The sequence below is a fragment of the Herpailurus yagouaroundi genome, unplaced genomic scaffold (genome assembly GCF_014898765.1).
Source record: "Herpailurus yagouaroundi ecotype Mexico unplaced genomic scaffold, PumYag 28, whole genome shotgun sequence".
NCBI classification, from domain to species: domain Eukaryota; kingdom Metazoa; phylum Chordata; class Mammalia; order Carnivora; family Felidae; genus Herpailurus; species Herpailurus yagouaroundi.
In genome coordinates this window covers 81,229,103-81,244,407 of record NW_024412376.1, presented here as the reverse complement: position 1 = coordinate 81,244,407, position 15,305 = coordinate 81,229,103, and the positions used below count along the sequence as shown (strand labels likewise).

The following is a 15,305-nucleotide window of genomic DNA, read 5'->3' as shown; positions in this document are numbered from 1 at the left end:
TATCCAAAGCATGCACACAAGCTTCATAGTGTATTGAACTGTTTGTGGCAACCCTGTAATAACCATTGACTATTTTAGCATTCAAGTTTGAATTTAGTTCTTTGAAGTTACATACATTGAGATGATTGTATTTGCATACTCGTGTCTTTATGTATGTGTGTCTGTTTATTGGTGTAATCAGAAGAAATCAGTTTACATACATGGTGGAGTTGTTTAGACTTTGAACACCTTGTAACAATCAAATATTTCTGGCTTTGGGTTCAAAATAGGAAAAAGGATTGGAAAATTTACTTTAGTGGTGGCAACAGACTATGATTTCCTCTTGAATAATTGCTTTTATCTTGTTTTTCAAAACAATAGTTGACTCTATATTGATGGAGGTATAACAGTCGAGTAAAGCATTACAGGTAATTATTTTAGCTGGATAGCTTTTAAAAAAACTAACTGAATATTTTAGACTTTCTGAAAAGTTTGTGTGGTACATCCACATTCTCAGAAGATTTCTGCTTTTTTGAGGAAGATTGACAGTATCTTTAATTCAAGGAAAGATGATTTATAAGCACTGAGGTCTGGAAGATAAATTCTACACTTAAAGTAGATCTTATTTTGTTATGGCTCTCAGAAATATGTCAGTAAATTTTTGTTATAGTAAATAGATGCTTCCTCAGGACCATTAGCTCACTTCTTTCTAGGGGGCTTCTGAATTATTTAAATAGACAAAATACACCTCTCTGTGGAGTGGTGTATATCATACTCTTGTTTGCCTACTATTAGTTCACATACATCCAAAATATTGTCCTGCTTTCTATTCTAACAATTGATTCACCTTTCTACATATGTTTATTAGTATATACAGGTAGTACATAAACTTTCTTTTCTAAGGATTTTCATTTGAGTATATCTTCTGATACTTTTCCCTAGTCCTTACACATTTTTCAATGGGAGGAGAAAGAGGATAAGGGTGCTCCAAAATTGATAAAGTTGATGTCCAACTTCTTTGTTTCTCTTTGAGTTCTGGGGGAGAGACACTTCTTTGGTGCTGGTAGATATTCCTGTCTGCCATAATAATTATGAGTTTCTATCTTTAATTCTTGCCTACAAAAATTGGTAACCCAGTTTCAGAGACAATTGGGATTCTCCCCTTCATTAGAAGGCATCTTTAGTGTTTTATAATCTGCCTATTTTCTTTAAAAAAATTTTTTTAATGTTTCTTTATTTTTGAGAGAGAGACACACACAGAGCGAGAGCAGGAGAGGCGTAGAGAGAGAGAGAGAGAGGGAGACACAAAATCTGAAGTGGACTCCAGGCTCTGAGTTGTCGGCACAGAGCCTGATGCAGGGCTAAAACTCACGAACCATGAGATCATGACCTGAGCCGAAGTCAGATGCTTAACCAACTGAGCCACCCAGGCGCCCCTATAATCTGCCTATTTTCTAAAAATGTTTAAGTATTTGTGAAAAATAAAGAGGATCATAGGAATTTGCTTTGTCCTTTTAAGATCCTAACTTTGGCTATTTCTTAGCTTGGTATTTAAAAATATGTAACGGTCAAAAAGTAGAGGATTTTTTTTTTCTTTTGATGCCACTTTCTCAGAAAAAATAATAAAAAGAGTAACATGTATGTTGTATAATAATTTTACTAGATTTCCTTTCCAGTTACATTTCATGGAGAAAAATCTTTAAATCTTTAAAATTTTTCATTCTTCCAAATGAGTTCATTTGAGTAAAGATTTTCATTAATTCCTACTCTTTGAGGCTAATTTTCTTTCATTCTAATGAGAAAAATGAGTCATTTAACTTTTTTCTGTTTTATTAGATGAGAATGTTCAATTTATATAGATTTTGTTGTCACTCACCACAAAGCTTCTTTAATCTTTTGGAAAAATCATATGTCACTTTAGTGTCACAAATACATATGCAATTTTAAAATTTCTTTTATTTTTAAAAAATTTTATTTTGAGAGAGAGAGAAAAAAAATCATGAGTGCAAGTGGGGGAGGAGCAGACAGAGAGACAGAGAGAGAGAGAGAAAGAGAGAAAGAGAGAGAGAGAGAATCCTAAACAGTCTCCTCACTGTCCATGCATGGCCTGACTAGGGGCTTGAACTCACCAACAGTGAGATCATGACCTGAGCGGAAATCAAGAGTCTGATGCTTTAACCGACTGAGCCATCCAGGCACCCCTGTAATTGCAACTTTTAAATGAGAAAAATGAAACATTTTAGAAGTATTTTTCAGATCTATGTTTAGTTTGTTGCATGTAATAATTTGGAATTTTCAAAGCATAAATTAAGAGCCCATTTTATTTTTGAGGGGGTAAATCTCTTAATAGTGTCTTTGTTACATTTCTCTGCTACCTTTCTCAATTGAAGCATAGCTGCTCCAAAATTGCCCTCTGTTTCCAGAGAGTAGGTATGACAGGACTGCTAAACAGGAGAATGGGGGCTTATGCTGGCACCATGATGCCCTAACGCTAGTCTTGCACTTCAGAAAATGGATTTAGGAATATTCTTCCACGGAGGTATAGGGTGAACTTATGAAGCTTGACGTGGTGGAGGCAGATTTGGAATTCCTGCGGGAACAGCCACTGAAACTTGGGTCTCTTGGGGTTGCTCTCTTCTTTCGACTGGCTTTGGAGTTGTCTGGGTCACTGGGCTCAAACACCACTGTCACGGACTCCATCCTGGTCACCGTGTAAAGGCTGCTTTGCCGAGTCGGGTGAAACCTGGTGGTCTTGAGCTCCAGCTCATCATAGCTAGAAACTTCAATGAAAGGGCACCAGCGAAATGCTCTCTTGAAGCCAGCTCGAAATCTGAAGAGAAAGAAGCAGGCCACAGAGAGAAAAAGCCATGTTTTCAAGTGGAAATTTCCTTCAATTGCCACAGAAAACCCTATTTAAGGCAATTAAACACAATCAGTTTTTGAATTTGATTTTCCAGTCAAACTCTTAAAATGTATGCCGCACTATTGGTACTAATCTTTTAAGTTTTCTTCATGAATTGAGTCTTAACTTCCTATCAGTTAGAAGCAAGTCATTGAATAGTAAAGTTGTCCAGCATCAGGTAATCCATATGCCAAAGAAACAGTGTACATTTCTTCAGTAATTTTATACATCTGCATAAGTGTACTTGAATTAGGCTTGCCAGTTAAGGCACTTAAAAATGATGCATTTCAAAATAGCTTCTTTTAGAAATGATTACACATTTATAAATTAAAGTCTCATTTAATGTTAGAATTAATTACTAACCTTGATGGTTTTTATCTAATCATATGTGAAAATACAAAATCCTTTGCTTTGTAAACCATTAAGTGAAGTTGATGAAAAACAGATGTACTGCTTGTGGGGTGGCTTGAATTGATATATGCTTTATGCAGTTAATGAAAGAAAAGAAGAATTAAGTAATTAACAAATGTAAAGCACTGCATAGTGGAGTCCAACTGGAAAGAGAGCCTAGGATTTAGCTTACAGTTACTTACATGAAGTTCTGTTTCTAGTTGTGCTCAAAACACATTGGTTTATTTATTTTTTTTAATTTTTAAATGTTTATTTATTTATTTTTGAAAAAGAGAGAGAGAGAGAGAGACAGAGGAAGAGAGAGCACACAGGCAGGGGAGGGGCAGAGATAGGGAGACACAGAATCTGAAGCAGACTTCAGGCTGTGAGCTGTCAGTACAGAGCCCGACACGGGGCTGAAACCCACGAACTGTGAGATTATGACCCGAGTCAAAGTCAGACGCTTAACCGACTGAGCCACCCAGGTGCCCCAGAACACACTGGTTTATTAAGGGAATTATCAATCTGCTGAAATTTAACCATGCCCTTCCATGTTCTGACCATTACAACCAAGATGATTTTATCTGGAAACGACATTTTATGATTCTTTCCAGTCTTAAATCTGACTACAGTCAAATACTGCTTTTTAAAAAGTTTACTTTAAAAGTAGCTTTTCCTGGGGCGCCTGGATGGCTCAGTCGGTTGAGCGTCCGACTTCAGCTCAGGTCATGATCTCAAAGTCAGTGGATTCGAGCCCCGCATCAGGCTCTGTGCTGACAGCTCAGAGCCTGGAGCCTGCTTCGGATTCTGTGTCTCCCTCTCTCTCTGCCCCTCCCCCACTCATGCTCTGCCTCTCTCTCTCTCTCTCTCTCTCTCTCTCTGTCAAAAATAAATAAACACTAAACAAATATTTTTTTAAGTAGATTTTCCTTAGCGTCTGGGTGGCTCAGTAGGTTAAGCGACCAACTCTCCCTTTCGGCTCAGGTCATGATCTCACAGTTTTGTGAGTTTGAGCCCTGCATTGGGCTCTGTGCTGGCAGTGCAGAGCCTGCTTGGGATTCTCATTCTCTCTCTTTCTCTCTCTGTCTCTGCCCCTCCCCTGCTGATGCTCTCTCTGTCTCTTTCAAAATAAACTTCTTAGAAAAAATTGAAAGTAGCTTTTCCCTGGCCACCTCAATTTCTTCAGAACTCATTTCCATGGAGGCTGCACCATCTCTTACTCACTGACCTCATTATATAGGAAGGAGGGTTGGAATTCTCCTTGCCCTGACTGTTGCTTCTAGAACCCTCGCAGCAACATCTTCTATTTTGAAATGTATTTACAAAACATCTTTCTTAATAGAGTCCACTCACATGTGCCATCATCTTTTCATTTTGTCGAAATTATCTGTACATTTCTATGAATTATCTTCATTTCTTTGAACTGGGCATTTTTTTTTCCTGCGCAGACAAAATTCTGATGGGTTTGGAGGCAGAAATAAAAATTTCCCAGTTAGAACTTCTAAGCATATTGTTTTGAGAATGTAATGGTTAAGGTGGGATACTTCATAAAGTAGGAGGAAGTCTAGAAAAAAAATCATGCTCTGTACTCCTGTCAGTCAATTTTTCAATTTTCCCTTCTTTTTGCATTAAAAATTCTTTTTAATATTTCTTTATTTTTGAGAGAGAGAGACACAGAGCACAGATGGGGAAGGGGCAGAGAGAGAGGGAGACACAGAATCATAAGCAGGCTTCAGGCTCTGAACTGTTAGTGCAGAGCCTGATGCAGGACTCGAACCCACGAACTGTGAGATCATGATGTGAGCCAAAGTCAGATGCTTAACCAACTGAACCACCCCGGCACCCCTTACTTTTGCATTTTTAGTGCAAAAGGGGGAACAACATTATATGCTTTCAGCTAAGCCAGGAGTGGCAAGAAACTTGCATTTAGTAATTTTGTTTTTACCTTTTATTCAAACAGCAGTAGATGATGGGGTTGTACATGGTAGAGCTCATTGCCAGCCAAAAACTAGCCAGGTAGACCTGCTGGATGTATTTCCATCTATTCAGCTGTTGATAGATTGCTGTGAGGATGAAGTAAATATGATAAGGCAGCCAGCAGATGGCAAATGTCACCACGACAATTATCATCATTTTTACAACCTAAAAGGAAAGAAGTAAAGAGGTCAGTTTTGGAAAATTCAAAAGTCATTAAATGTACTGCAAATCATATTTTTTTCTGCCAATATAGTTAAATACATGGCATGCTTAAGGCTTAGTATTAGAAAAGTAAGAGGTAATACAGGGACAGCTGCCTAAGGTAAGCCTCAAGAAAGCATGCTAATGTCACTAATCCTTCTTTACCTAGCCCACATGAATGGGTGGCACTAACTCAAATAGAAACAAATATATCTTAACTGGCATGAAGACAGTAAGTGTTTACAAAAATCCAAAGAGCTTAGGGGAGAGAGGAGCAAGATTTGGCTGTGCTAGCCTGCACAGTAAAATAGCAGAGATATTATACCTAGACAAACTGCTGCATCACTGGGGATAATTTAGGCTGTAAGGGCTGGGCTGGTTCCTCAGTATTTATTATAGCCTGACTATAGTGAAGACTATTTGGTTTTCTTTACTCTCATACCATGCTCATGAGGCAACCTTCTGAATATTAATATGGTTTCTCTTATAATCTGATATTGGGGAAGCTTTCTCTGCATAGTGATGATGAATATTCACATTAGTCTGAGGAAATGCCATTAACTTTAAATTTGTAAATAGGCAATCATCTGGCTTATACATTAGGTCTTTTGGTAAGCATGAATCATTTCCTCGGTTTCCACACCTCTGAAACAAAATATTCTAGAAAGCCCTGGCCGCAGAAGAATATCAACCTGTATTTCTCTACCTCTAGGCCTTCAGTTCCTAAATGGCAAAGAGAATGTCTTAATTATCTTAATATCCCCAGAATCTAGCACAACCCCAAGTATATAGCTGAACATAAACAATTAGATATAGAATGAACGAAAAATGAATGACAGTATACAATTTGCAATAGTGGGTTGAATGAGAGGATGTTTTATGTGTCCCTAAATAAAATAAAATCTGTGCATTGTCTGTGACTATAAGAAAGGTAAACTCAAAGTAGCTTGGCTTTGTGTGGAAAAGGAAATAATACTACTATCCTATGATGACCTCATTTAACATTTCTCATTAACAATCTATCTACTAAATTTGTTCATACTTCTTTTGGCAATATGGAAATAGTAAAATGTTTAGAATAATATATGCTAAATAAACTAACTTGGGAGCTTACCCATAACAGATCAGAACACAAATCAGAGAAAGTCTTGACATAAATGACCTATGGGGCATCTTAGAACTGTGGAAACACACTATTTATGACCCGGGCTTGTCATTTCTCTGCAAGCTAGGGATTCAGATGAAATGTTGGCAAGGTTAAGAGTCAGGAGAGATTCTAGAACAAGGCAAATCATGAAGTGGATCACTGTGGAAGGCAAAGCTTTCCTAAGGGTCTCATCACTCTAACATCCATGTGACTAGCATTGATCTGATGGACATTGGTCATCAGAGTTGAAGATCCAGGTCAATAGCTCACAGAATGTCATCACTGGGTGCACCATCTAAAGCCTTTTTTCTCAGCTCTCTTTAAACTGCATTTCCACCTCCTGAAAAGCTATGTTCAGATTTCTGCATTTATCTCTCCTATTTCTCATTCATGGATTTGTGGCATACAAGTTAAGAGTTATATTTTATTACAGTTCACACTTATACAATGTTTCACATATTTAATAACTTATTAGTTGGTTTTCAGTGTGTTTTAAGAAACTGAGGCAAAGAGCAAGAGTTTTGACCGCTATGGTTCATGAAACTAGGCTAGATTTTATTTATTTTTTAATTTTTAAGTATATATTTTTTATTTTTTTATTTCAAGAGAGGGAATGGGAGGGACAGGGAGAGGGAGGGGGAGAATCCCAAGCAGGCTCTGTGCTGTCACTGTAGAGCCTGATGCTGGGCTCGAACTCATGAACTGTGAGGTCATGACTTGAGCCGAAATCAAGAGTCAACCAACTCAGTCAACCAACTGAGCCTCCCAGGTGCCCTTAGGCTAGAGTTTTAAAAGTAAAATTTTTAATTCTTTTCTCCCCCTTGCCTACAGTTAACATTTATTGAATGTCTGGTAGGTCTCAAAAACAGTATAGAGAAAAATAATGAATAGAGGACTATTCCTTATCTTGAAGAAGCTTACAATATAATGAAAAAAATGTAAATTAAAAAATGCATGGAAATGTGAATATAAACATGTATATAAAATTGAAATAATATTTATAAGAACTTACTAGTTTATTTTAAGCAAGAATGATGCAGTGCATGGTAACTGTAGTCTCAGGGGATGTAAGAGGAATGGAACGAGTTCTATTGCCTTTTTATCTTGAACATATGAACATCATACTATTCCTTGAACATGATAGGCAAGCTCCTGCCCAAAAGTATTCTCCCTCCAGAACATTCTTCCCGTAATTATTCCCACTGGTAACACCCTCATCTCCTTCACGCCTTGGTACAGCTGTCACTTTCTCTGCTACTCCTATTCTGACCGACCTGTTTAAAATTGCAGTCTGCCTTTCCAGTTCCCAACCCCTTAGCTTGCTCTTTCTTTCCAGTTTTTTATGTTTATTCTTTACTTTCTGTCTCCTCATGCTAGAATATAAAAGGACAAGAATTTTCTTCTTACTTTGTTTGTTGATGCATTTCAGGCACATAGGCTGGACTTCACATATAATCAGCTCAAAAATTTTTTTAAATTAATGAATGAAAATGAATACAAAATGAAAGAAACTAAAGGACATATAGTTGGTTAAGAGATGTCCATAATTTTATCCAGTCATTGATTACTGGTATCATTTGTCCTCCAAGTTTAAAATGGGCATGCATATATAAAATGAGCATGACATTTTATTGCTGTTTCATATTTCTAGGCAAACAAATTCAAGAGTATGAGCATACAAACAATATAACCAATATATTTTTTGGGGTGCATGAAAGCATTAAATTTTATTCTGAATAAGTGTTAAGGGCAAAAAAAATCTGTAACAATGTGAACAAGGTACAGGCTACTATGTTAAATATGGTATGAACAAATATGCATAAACACTTCTTTGAATGCTTTTTTGCAGGCTGACCACAAACTCCCTATGCATGAAATTGTTTTCCAATAATAGTTAAAGACGTACAAAGGCTATCAGAGTCTTTTACGTGACTTCCAACCACGTGGAAGAAGTCCGTAATGGGGCAAAATTAAAGTGTAAGTGGATGGGGCGCCTGGGTGGCGCAGTCGGTTGAGCGTCCGACTTCAGCCAGGTCACGATCTCGCGGTCCGTGAGTTCGAGCCCCGCGTCAGGCTCTGGGCTGGTGGCTCAGAGCCTGGAGCCTGTTTCCGATTCTGTGTTTCCCTCTCTCTCTGCCCCTCCCCCGTTCATGCTCTGTCTCTCTCTGTCCGAAAAATAAATAAATGTTGAAAAAAAAAATTAAAAAAAAAATAATAAAGTGTAAGTGGAGAATTAAATGAAAATGCCTGGAAGAGAAGTTTCAGATAACTTCTAATTCACATATATAGAGCCTTACGGACCTTGATATAAAACATTTCAAAACTTATTTGACAATGTTTAGGAAAAATCTAAAAGACCCTAAAAGAAAAGATCTTTCACAGTGAAACACGGCTATAATATACTTCATTCATTTATTTCTATAAAATACATTTTGACTGTTAGCTTCAGTCTCTGCTCACAAAACCTTGTGGAATTATTTCTGATATCAAACTTTCAGGACCCAGGTTTAATGTAAATGCAAAAGTGGGGTCTTGGGTGGGAGTAATTGCATTACTTTGTGAAGTGCCAAAGTCATGAAATTGTAATCCTACTCTTTCAATTGCTAAGGAAAAGAACACTTTGAAACACAAACCATGAGCAGTGACAGCTGTGCACATGCTGTGAGCAGTTCCCCTGTGTCTCATGGCTGGACAATGGCACTAGCACATAAATACGAGGCAGGGAAGGCATTCAGTTGGTAGACTTCCTAAAAATCCCGAAATTTTTAGGCAAGATAAAGAGACTGAAATGGAGGTGATTCAAATCTTTCATCATGTCCTAACAAATTTTGTTGTGACTTGATAAAAACATTGATTGATGTTGAGCATTTCATGAATCTGAGACATGCGCCTGCCTCTGAGACAAGGGGATTTGTTTTCCATGGCAACATGGACAGTTGTGGCTACCCACCACTGTCCTTGGCACAGACATTTCCTAGCAGGAGGAAGAAGGGAGGTGTGACAAGCAAACATAGGCAGGATGGAAATGCATGTCTTGGTTAGTGAAAATGAGCTTTGGGCACCTTTTTTTAGTGTATCGAAGGGGAAAAAAATCTTTGATTTTTGTATTCTGTATAGGTTAGACTGGAATGCCTGCAGCTGTTCTTATCTTTCATATTAAATTAGTGTAGGGTGGATGATTTTGAGGTTTAGGTCATAAAAGAAAAAACGTAAGTCTAGCAAATGAAATAAAATACTGCCAACCGTAAAAAAAATCTAGGAGTCATATTCTTCAGTGCAGGATTTATTCTTTATAAATGTCCGAACTGGAAATTACCAACTCCATGTGAAAGCAAGCTTCTTGTTTTGATTAGAACCTCTTCAGACCGTGCATTCTGGAGGACTGTCCCATGGATCACAACCTAACACTGGCCCATGCCTTTTGTCTGCGCAAATGTTCTTAAAGGGACCATTATATTTCTTTAAGTCAAAATTTCAGGCCTGTTCATTCTAACCACACATTAGCAAATTAAAATGATATTCTCAGGAGCAAGATATGGAAAAAATTTCAATAACAGCATCAAAATTTGAGGTACCATTTCATGGGCTACTTAGGCTGAGCTTTTGCTACTTCTGTTTCAAAGACTAGTCTTAAAAAGTTCAGTCTCAAGTGAGAAAATAAGAACTAAGCAATGATAGCTGTGAAAAAAGTGCAGGGTGGTCCAGAAGCCGAGTTGAATTTTGCTAGCATGAGAATGGATGAGAATATGGGCATACTGGGTTAGTGCCATCCAAGAAATGTGACACTTGTGCCAACTCCAAGTAACATGTGCATGTAATTAACGTTAACTTAGAGTAATGCCTATAAGAAATTATGTCAAGGGGGTATGTTTAGAACTTTTTATCCAAAAACAGCAGAATACACATTCTTCTCAAGTGCACATGGAACATTCTCCAAGACAGATCATATGATGGGTCAGAAAACAGCCCTCAATAAATATAAAAGAATTGATATCATACCATGCATATTTTCAGATCACAATGCTATGAAACTTGAAATCAACCACAAGAAAAAATTTGGAAAGTCTCCAAATGCATGGAGGTTAAAGAACACCCTACTAAAAAAAAAAAATGATTGGGTCAACCAGGCAATTAAAGAATAAATTTAAAAATATATGGAAGCAAATGAAAATGAAAACATGACAGTCCAAACCCTTAGGGATGCAGCAAAGGCAGTCCTAAGGGGGAAAATACATTGCAATCCAGACCTATCTCAAGAAATAAGAAAAATCACAGATGCAAAATCTAACTGCACACCTCAAGGAACTAGAAGCAGAACAACAAAGAAACCCCAAATCCAGCAGAGGAAGAGAAATAATAAAGATTAGAACAGAAATAAACAATATAGAATTCTCTCCCCACCCCGCCCAAAAAAGAAACAAGAACAAAAACAAAACCAACCAACCAAACAAACAAAAAAACCCCCAGTAGAACAGATCAATGAATCTAAGAGCTGGTCTTTTGAAAAACTAAACAAAATTGATAAACCCCCAGCCAGACCTCTCAAAAAGAAAAGAGAGAGAATAGATAGATAAAAATCATGAATGAAAGTGGAGAGATCACAACCAACACCACAGAAATACAAACAATTATTAGAGAATACTATGAAAAATTATATACCAACAAATTAGACAACCTGGAAGAAATGGACAAATTCCTAGACACCCACACACTACCAAAACACAAATGGGAAGAAATAGAAAATTTGAAACGACCCATAACCAGCAAAGAAATAGAATTTGTTATCAAAAATCTCCCAACAAATAGGGGCACCTGAGTGCCTCAGTTGGTTAAGCATTTGACTTCAGCTCAGGTCATGATCTCATAGTTTGTAGGTTCAAGCCCTGCATCAGGCTCTGTTCTGACAGCTCAGAGCCTGGAGCCTGCTTCAGATTCTGTGTCTCCCTCTCACTTTGTCCCGCCACCTCTCATGCTCTATCTCTCTCTCTGTCAAAAATAAATGAATATTTAAAAAAATTAAAAAAAAAATCTCCCAACAAATAAAAGTCCTGGGCCAGATGGCTTCCTAGGGGAATTCTACAAGACATTTAAAGCAGAGTTAATACCTAACCTTCTTCAACTGTTCCAAAAAATAGAAATGGAAGGAAAGCTTCCAGACTCATTCTATGAAGCTAGCATTACCTTGATTCCCAAACCAGACTCCACTAAAAAGGAGAATTACAGGCCAATATCCCTGATGAACATGGATGCAAAAATTATCAACAAGATACTAGCAAATCGAATTCAACAGTATGTTAAAAGAATTATTCACCATGATCAAGTGGGATTCATTCCTGGACTGTAGGGCTGGTTCAATACTTGCAAATCGATCAATGTGATGCGTCATATTAATAAAAGAAAGGATAAGAAACATATGATCCTGTCAATAGATGAAGAAAAGGCATTTGACAAAATACAGCATCCTTTCTTAATAAAATCCCTCAAGAAAGTTGGGATCGAAGGAACATATCTTAGCATCATAGAAGCCACATATAAAAAGCCACAGCTAATATCATCCTCAATGGGGAAAAACTGAGAGCTTTCCCCCTGAGATCAGGAACACAACAAACATGTCCACTCTCACCAGTGTTGTTTAACATAGTATTGGGAGTCCTAGCTTCAGCAATCGGACAACAAAATGAAATAAAAAGCATCCAACTTGACAAAAAAGTTAAACTTTCACTTTTTGCGGACTACTTGATACTCTACATGGAAATCCCTAAAGACTCCACCAAAAATCTGCTAAAACTGATACATGAATTCAACAAGTCGCAGGATACAAAAATCAATGTACAGAAATTGGTTGCATTTCTATACACCAATAATGAAGCAACAGAAAGAGAAACCAAGAAATTGGTCCCATTTGCAATTGCACCAAGAACCATAAAATACCTAGGAATAAACCTAACCAAAGATGTCAAAAATCTGTATGCTGAAAACTATAGAAAACTTATGAAAGAAATTGGAGAAGACACATACACACAAAGGAAAGACATTCCATGCTCATGAATTGGAAGAATAAATATGGTTAAAATGTCAATACTACCCAAGGCAATCTACACATTCAATGCAATCCCAATTAAAATTGCACCCAATTAAATTTGCATTCTTCTCAAAGATAGAACAATCCTAAAATTTATATGGAACCACAAAAGACCCCAAATAGCCAAAGTAATATTGAAAAAGAAAACCTCAGTGGGAGGCATTACAATTCCGGACTTTAGCTTCTACTACAAAGCTGTAATCATCAAGACCGTGCGATATTGGCACTAAAACAGACACACAGACCAATGGAACAGAATACAGAACCCAGAATTGGACCCACAAATGTATGGCCAACTAATCTTTGACAAAGCAGGAAAGAGTATACAATAGAAAAAAGACAGTCTCTTTAGCAAATGGTTCTGGGAGAACTGGACAGGAACATGCAGAAGAATGAAACCAGACCACTTTCTTACATCAAACATAAAACTAAACTCAAAATGGATGAAAGACCTAAATGTGAGACAGGAAACCATCAAAACCTTAGAGGAGAAAACAGGCAACAACTTCTTTGACCTCAGCCACAGCAACTTCTTACTCGACACGTCTCCAAAGGCAAGGGAAATAAAAGCAAAAATGAACTATTGGGACCTCAACAAGATAAAAACTTCTGGCCTGCAAAGGAAACAATCGATAAAACTAAAAGGCAACCGATAGAATGGGAGAAGATATTTGCAAATGACATATATTTATGGGTTATATTTATGGGTTAAGGGTTAGTATCCAAAATCTATAAAGAACTTACCAAACACAACACCAAAAAACAAATAATCCAATGAAGAAATGGGCAGAAGACATAAATCGGCACTTTTCCAAAGAAGACATCCAGATGGCCCACAGACACATAAAAAGATGCTCAACATGACTCATCATCAGGGAAATACAAATCAAAACCATTTTGAGATACTGCCTCACACCAGTCAGAGTTGCCAAAATTAAGAACTCAGGAAATAACAGATGTTGGTGAGGATGTGGAGAAATGGGAAACTTCCTGCACTGTTGGTGGGAATGCAAACTGGTGCAGCTGCTGTGAAAAACAGCGTGGAGGTTCCTCAAAAAATTATAAATAGTACTACCATACGACCCAGCAACAGCACTACTAGGAATTTATCCAAAGCATACAGGAGCACTGATTCATAGGGGCACTTGTACCCCAATGTTTATAGCAGTGCTTTCAACAATAGCCAAATCATGGAAAGAGTCCAAATGTCCATCAACTGATGAATGGATAAAGAAGATGTGGTTTATATACATAATGGAATACTACTGGGCAATGAGAAAGAATAAAATCCTGCCATTTGCAACAACATGGATTGAACTGGAGGGTATTATGCTAAGTGAAATAAGTCAGTCAGAAAAAAACAGATATCATATGTTTTCACTCATATATGGAACTTGAAAAACTTAACAGAAGACCATGGAGGAAGGGAAGGGGAAAAAATAGTTTCAAACAGAGAGGGTGGCAAACCCATAAGAGACTCTTAAATACAGAGAACAAACTAAAGGTTGAATGGGGGGGGGGGGGTAGGCAGGGGAGAGGGGAAAATGAGTGATGGGCATTGAGAAAGGGCACTTGTTGGGATGAGCACTGGGTGTTGTATGTAAGTGGTGAATCACAGGAATCTACTCCCGAAACCAAGAGCACACTGTATACAATATATGTTAGCTAACTTGACAATAAATTATATTAAAAAATAAAATAAAAAGAAAGAAATTATGTCAAGGGGTGCCTGGGTGGCTCAGTCAGTTGAGACTCTTGATTTCAGCCCAGGTCATGATCTCCCATTTTGTGAGATTGAGCGCCATGACGGGCTCTATGCTGACAGTGTGGAGCCTCTTGGGATTTTCTCTCTCCCTTTCTCTGCCCCTTCCCCATGCGCATGCACTCTCTCTTTCAAAAATAGATAAACTTAAAAAAGTACGAAATTATGTCAAGCCTAACAAATGAAAAAGAAAACTACGTGTGTATGTGTACAAATATGGAAAACATTTCTGTCTACGTGTGTGCATGTGTGTGGTATTGTACTCTACTTCTTTACGTGTTATTGGTCATGCTTCATTTTTAGTGTGTTTTCATTTTTTCCATTGGAAACTTAGACTTTGAGAACATTGTAAGATTTTAGGCTTATGATTATCTAAAGCCAAAGAAAATGATGCAGCCATAAAAGGGAAGATGAAATGAAATTAGAAAAGGAAGTACATTATAGCAAGAAGAATAAAGACTGATGTTATGGGATCCTGGTTAGAGATGAAAATGAATGGAGGCTTCTTATGGACCGAACTGTGATCCCCCATTTTTAAAAAATTTATAAGATTTATTTATTTATTTATTTATTTATTTAGATATAATTGATATATCCTGTGTATGTTTAAAATGTACAATGTGATGATTTGATGTATTGAGAGATGATTACCACAATAAGTTCTCCTCACACGTAGTTACTGTTTTTGTATTTTTGTGCCTGGTAAGTACATTTAAGATTTACTAGCAACTTGCAAATATATAACCCAGTATAGTTAGCTACGTCACCATGCTTTACATTAGATCCTCAGGACATATTAATTTGGTAACTGGGTCGGTGGGAGACCTGCAGGAGAGGCATTCCCAGCTGCTTGTGGATGGGCCTG

General features: G+C 37.4%; 1 protein-coding gene across 1 annotated transcript in view; it reads right to left on the bottom strand.

The window, feature by feature from the left end:
* Window positions 1–1,393: 1,393 nt before the first annotated feature.
* Window positions 1,394–15,305, bottom strand: part of TACR3 (tachykinin receptor 3) — a 92,222-nt gene continuing 78,310 nt past the window's right edge. The window contains exons 4-5 of the mRNA XM_040477072.1: window positions 5,217–5,413; window positions 1,394–2,809 (exon numbers count right to left, since the gene is read on the bottom strand). Of these exons, the coding sequence (XP_040333006.1) occupies window positions 2,497–2,809; window positions 5,217–5,413 (510 nt within the window). The 3' untranslated portion in view covers window positions 1,394–2,496. The remainder of the gene's footprint in view (window positions 2,810–5,216; window positions 5,414–15,305) is intronic.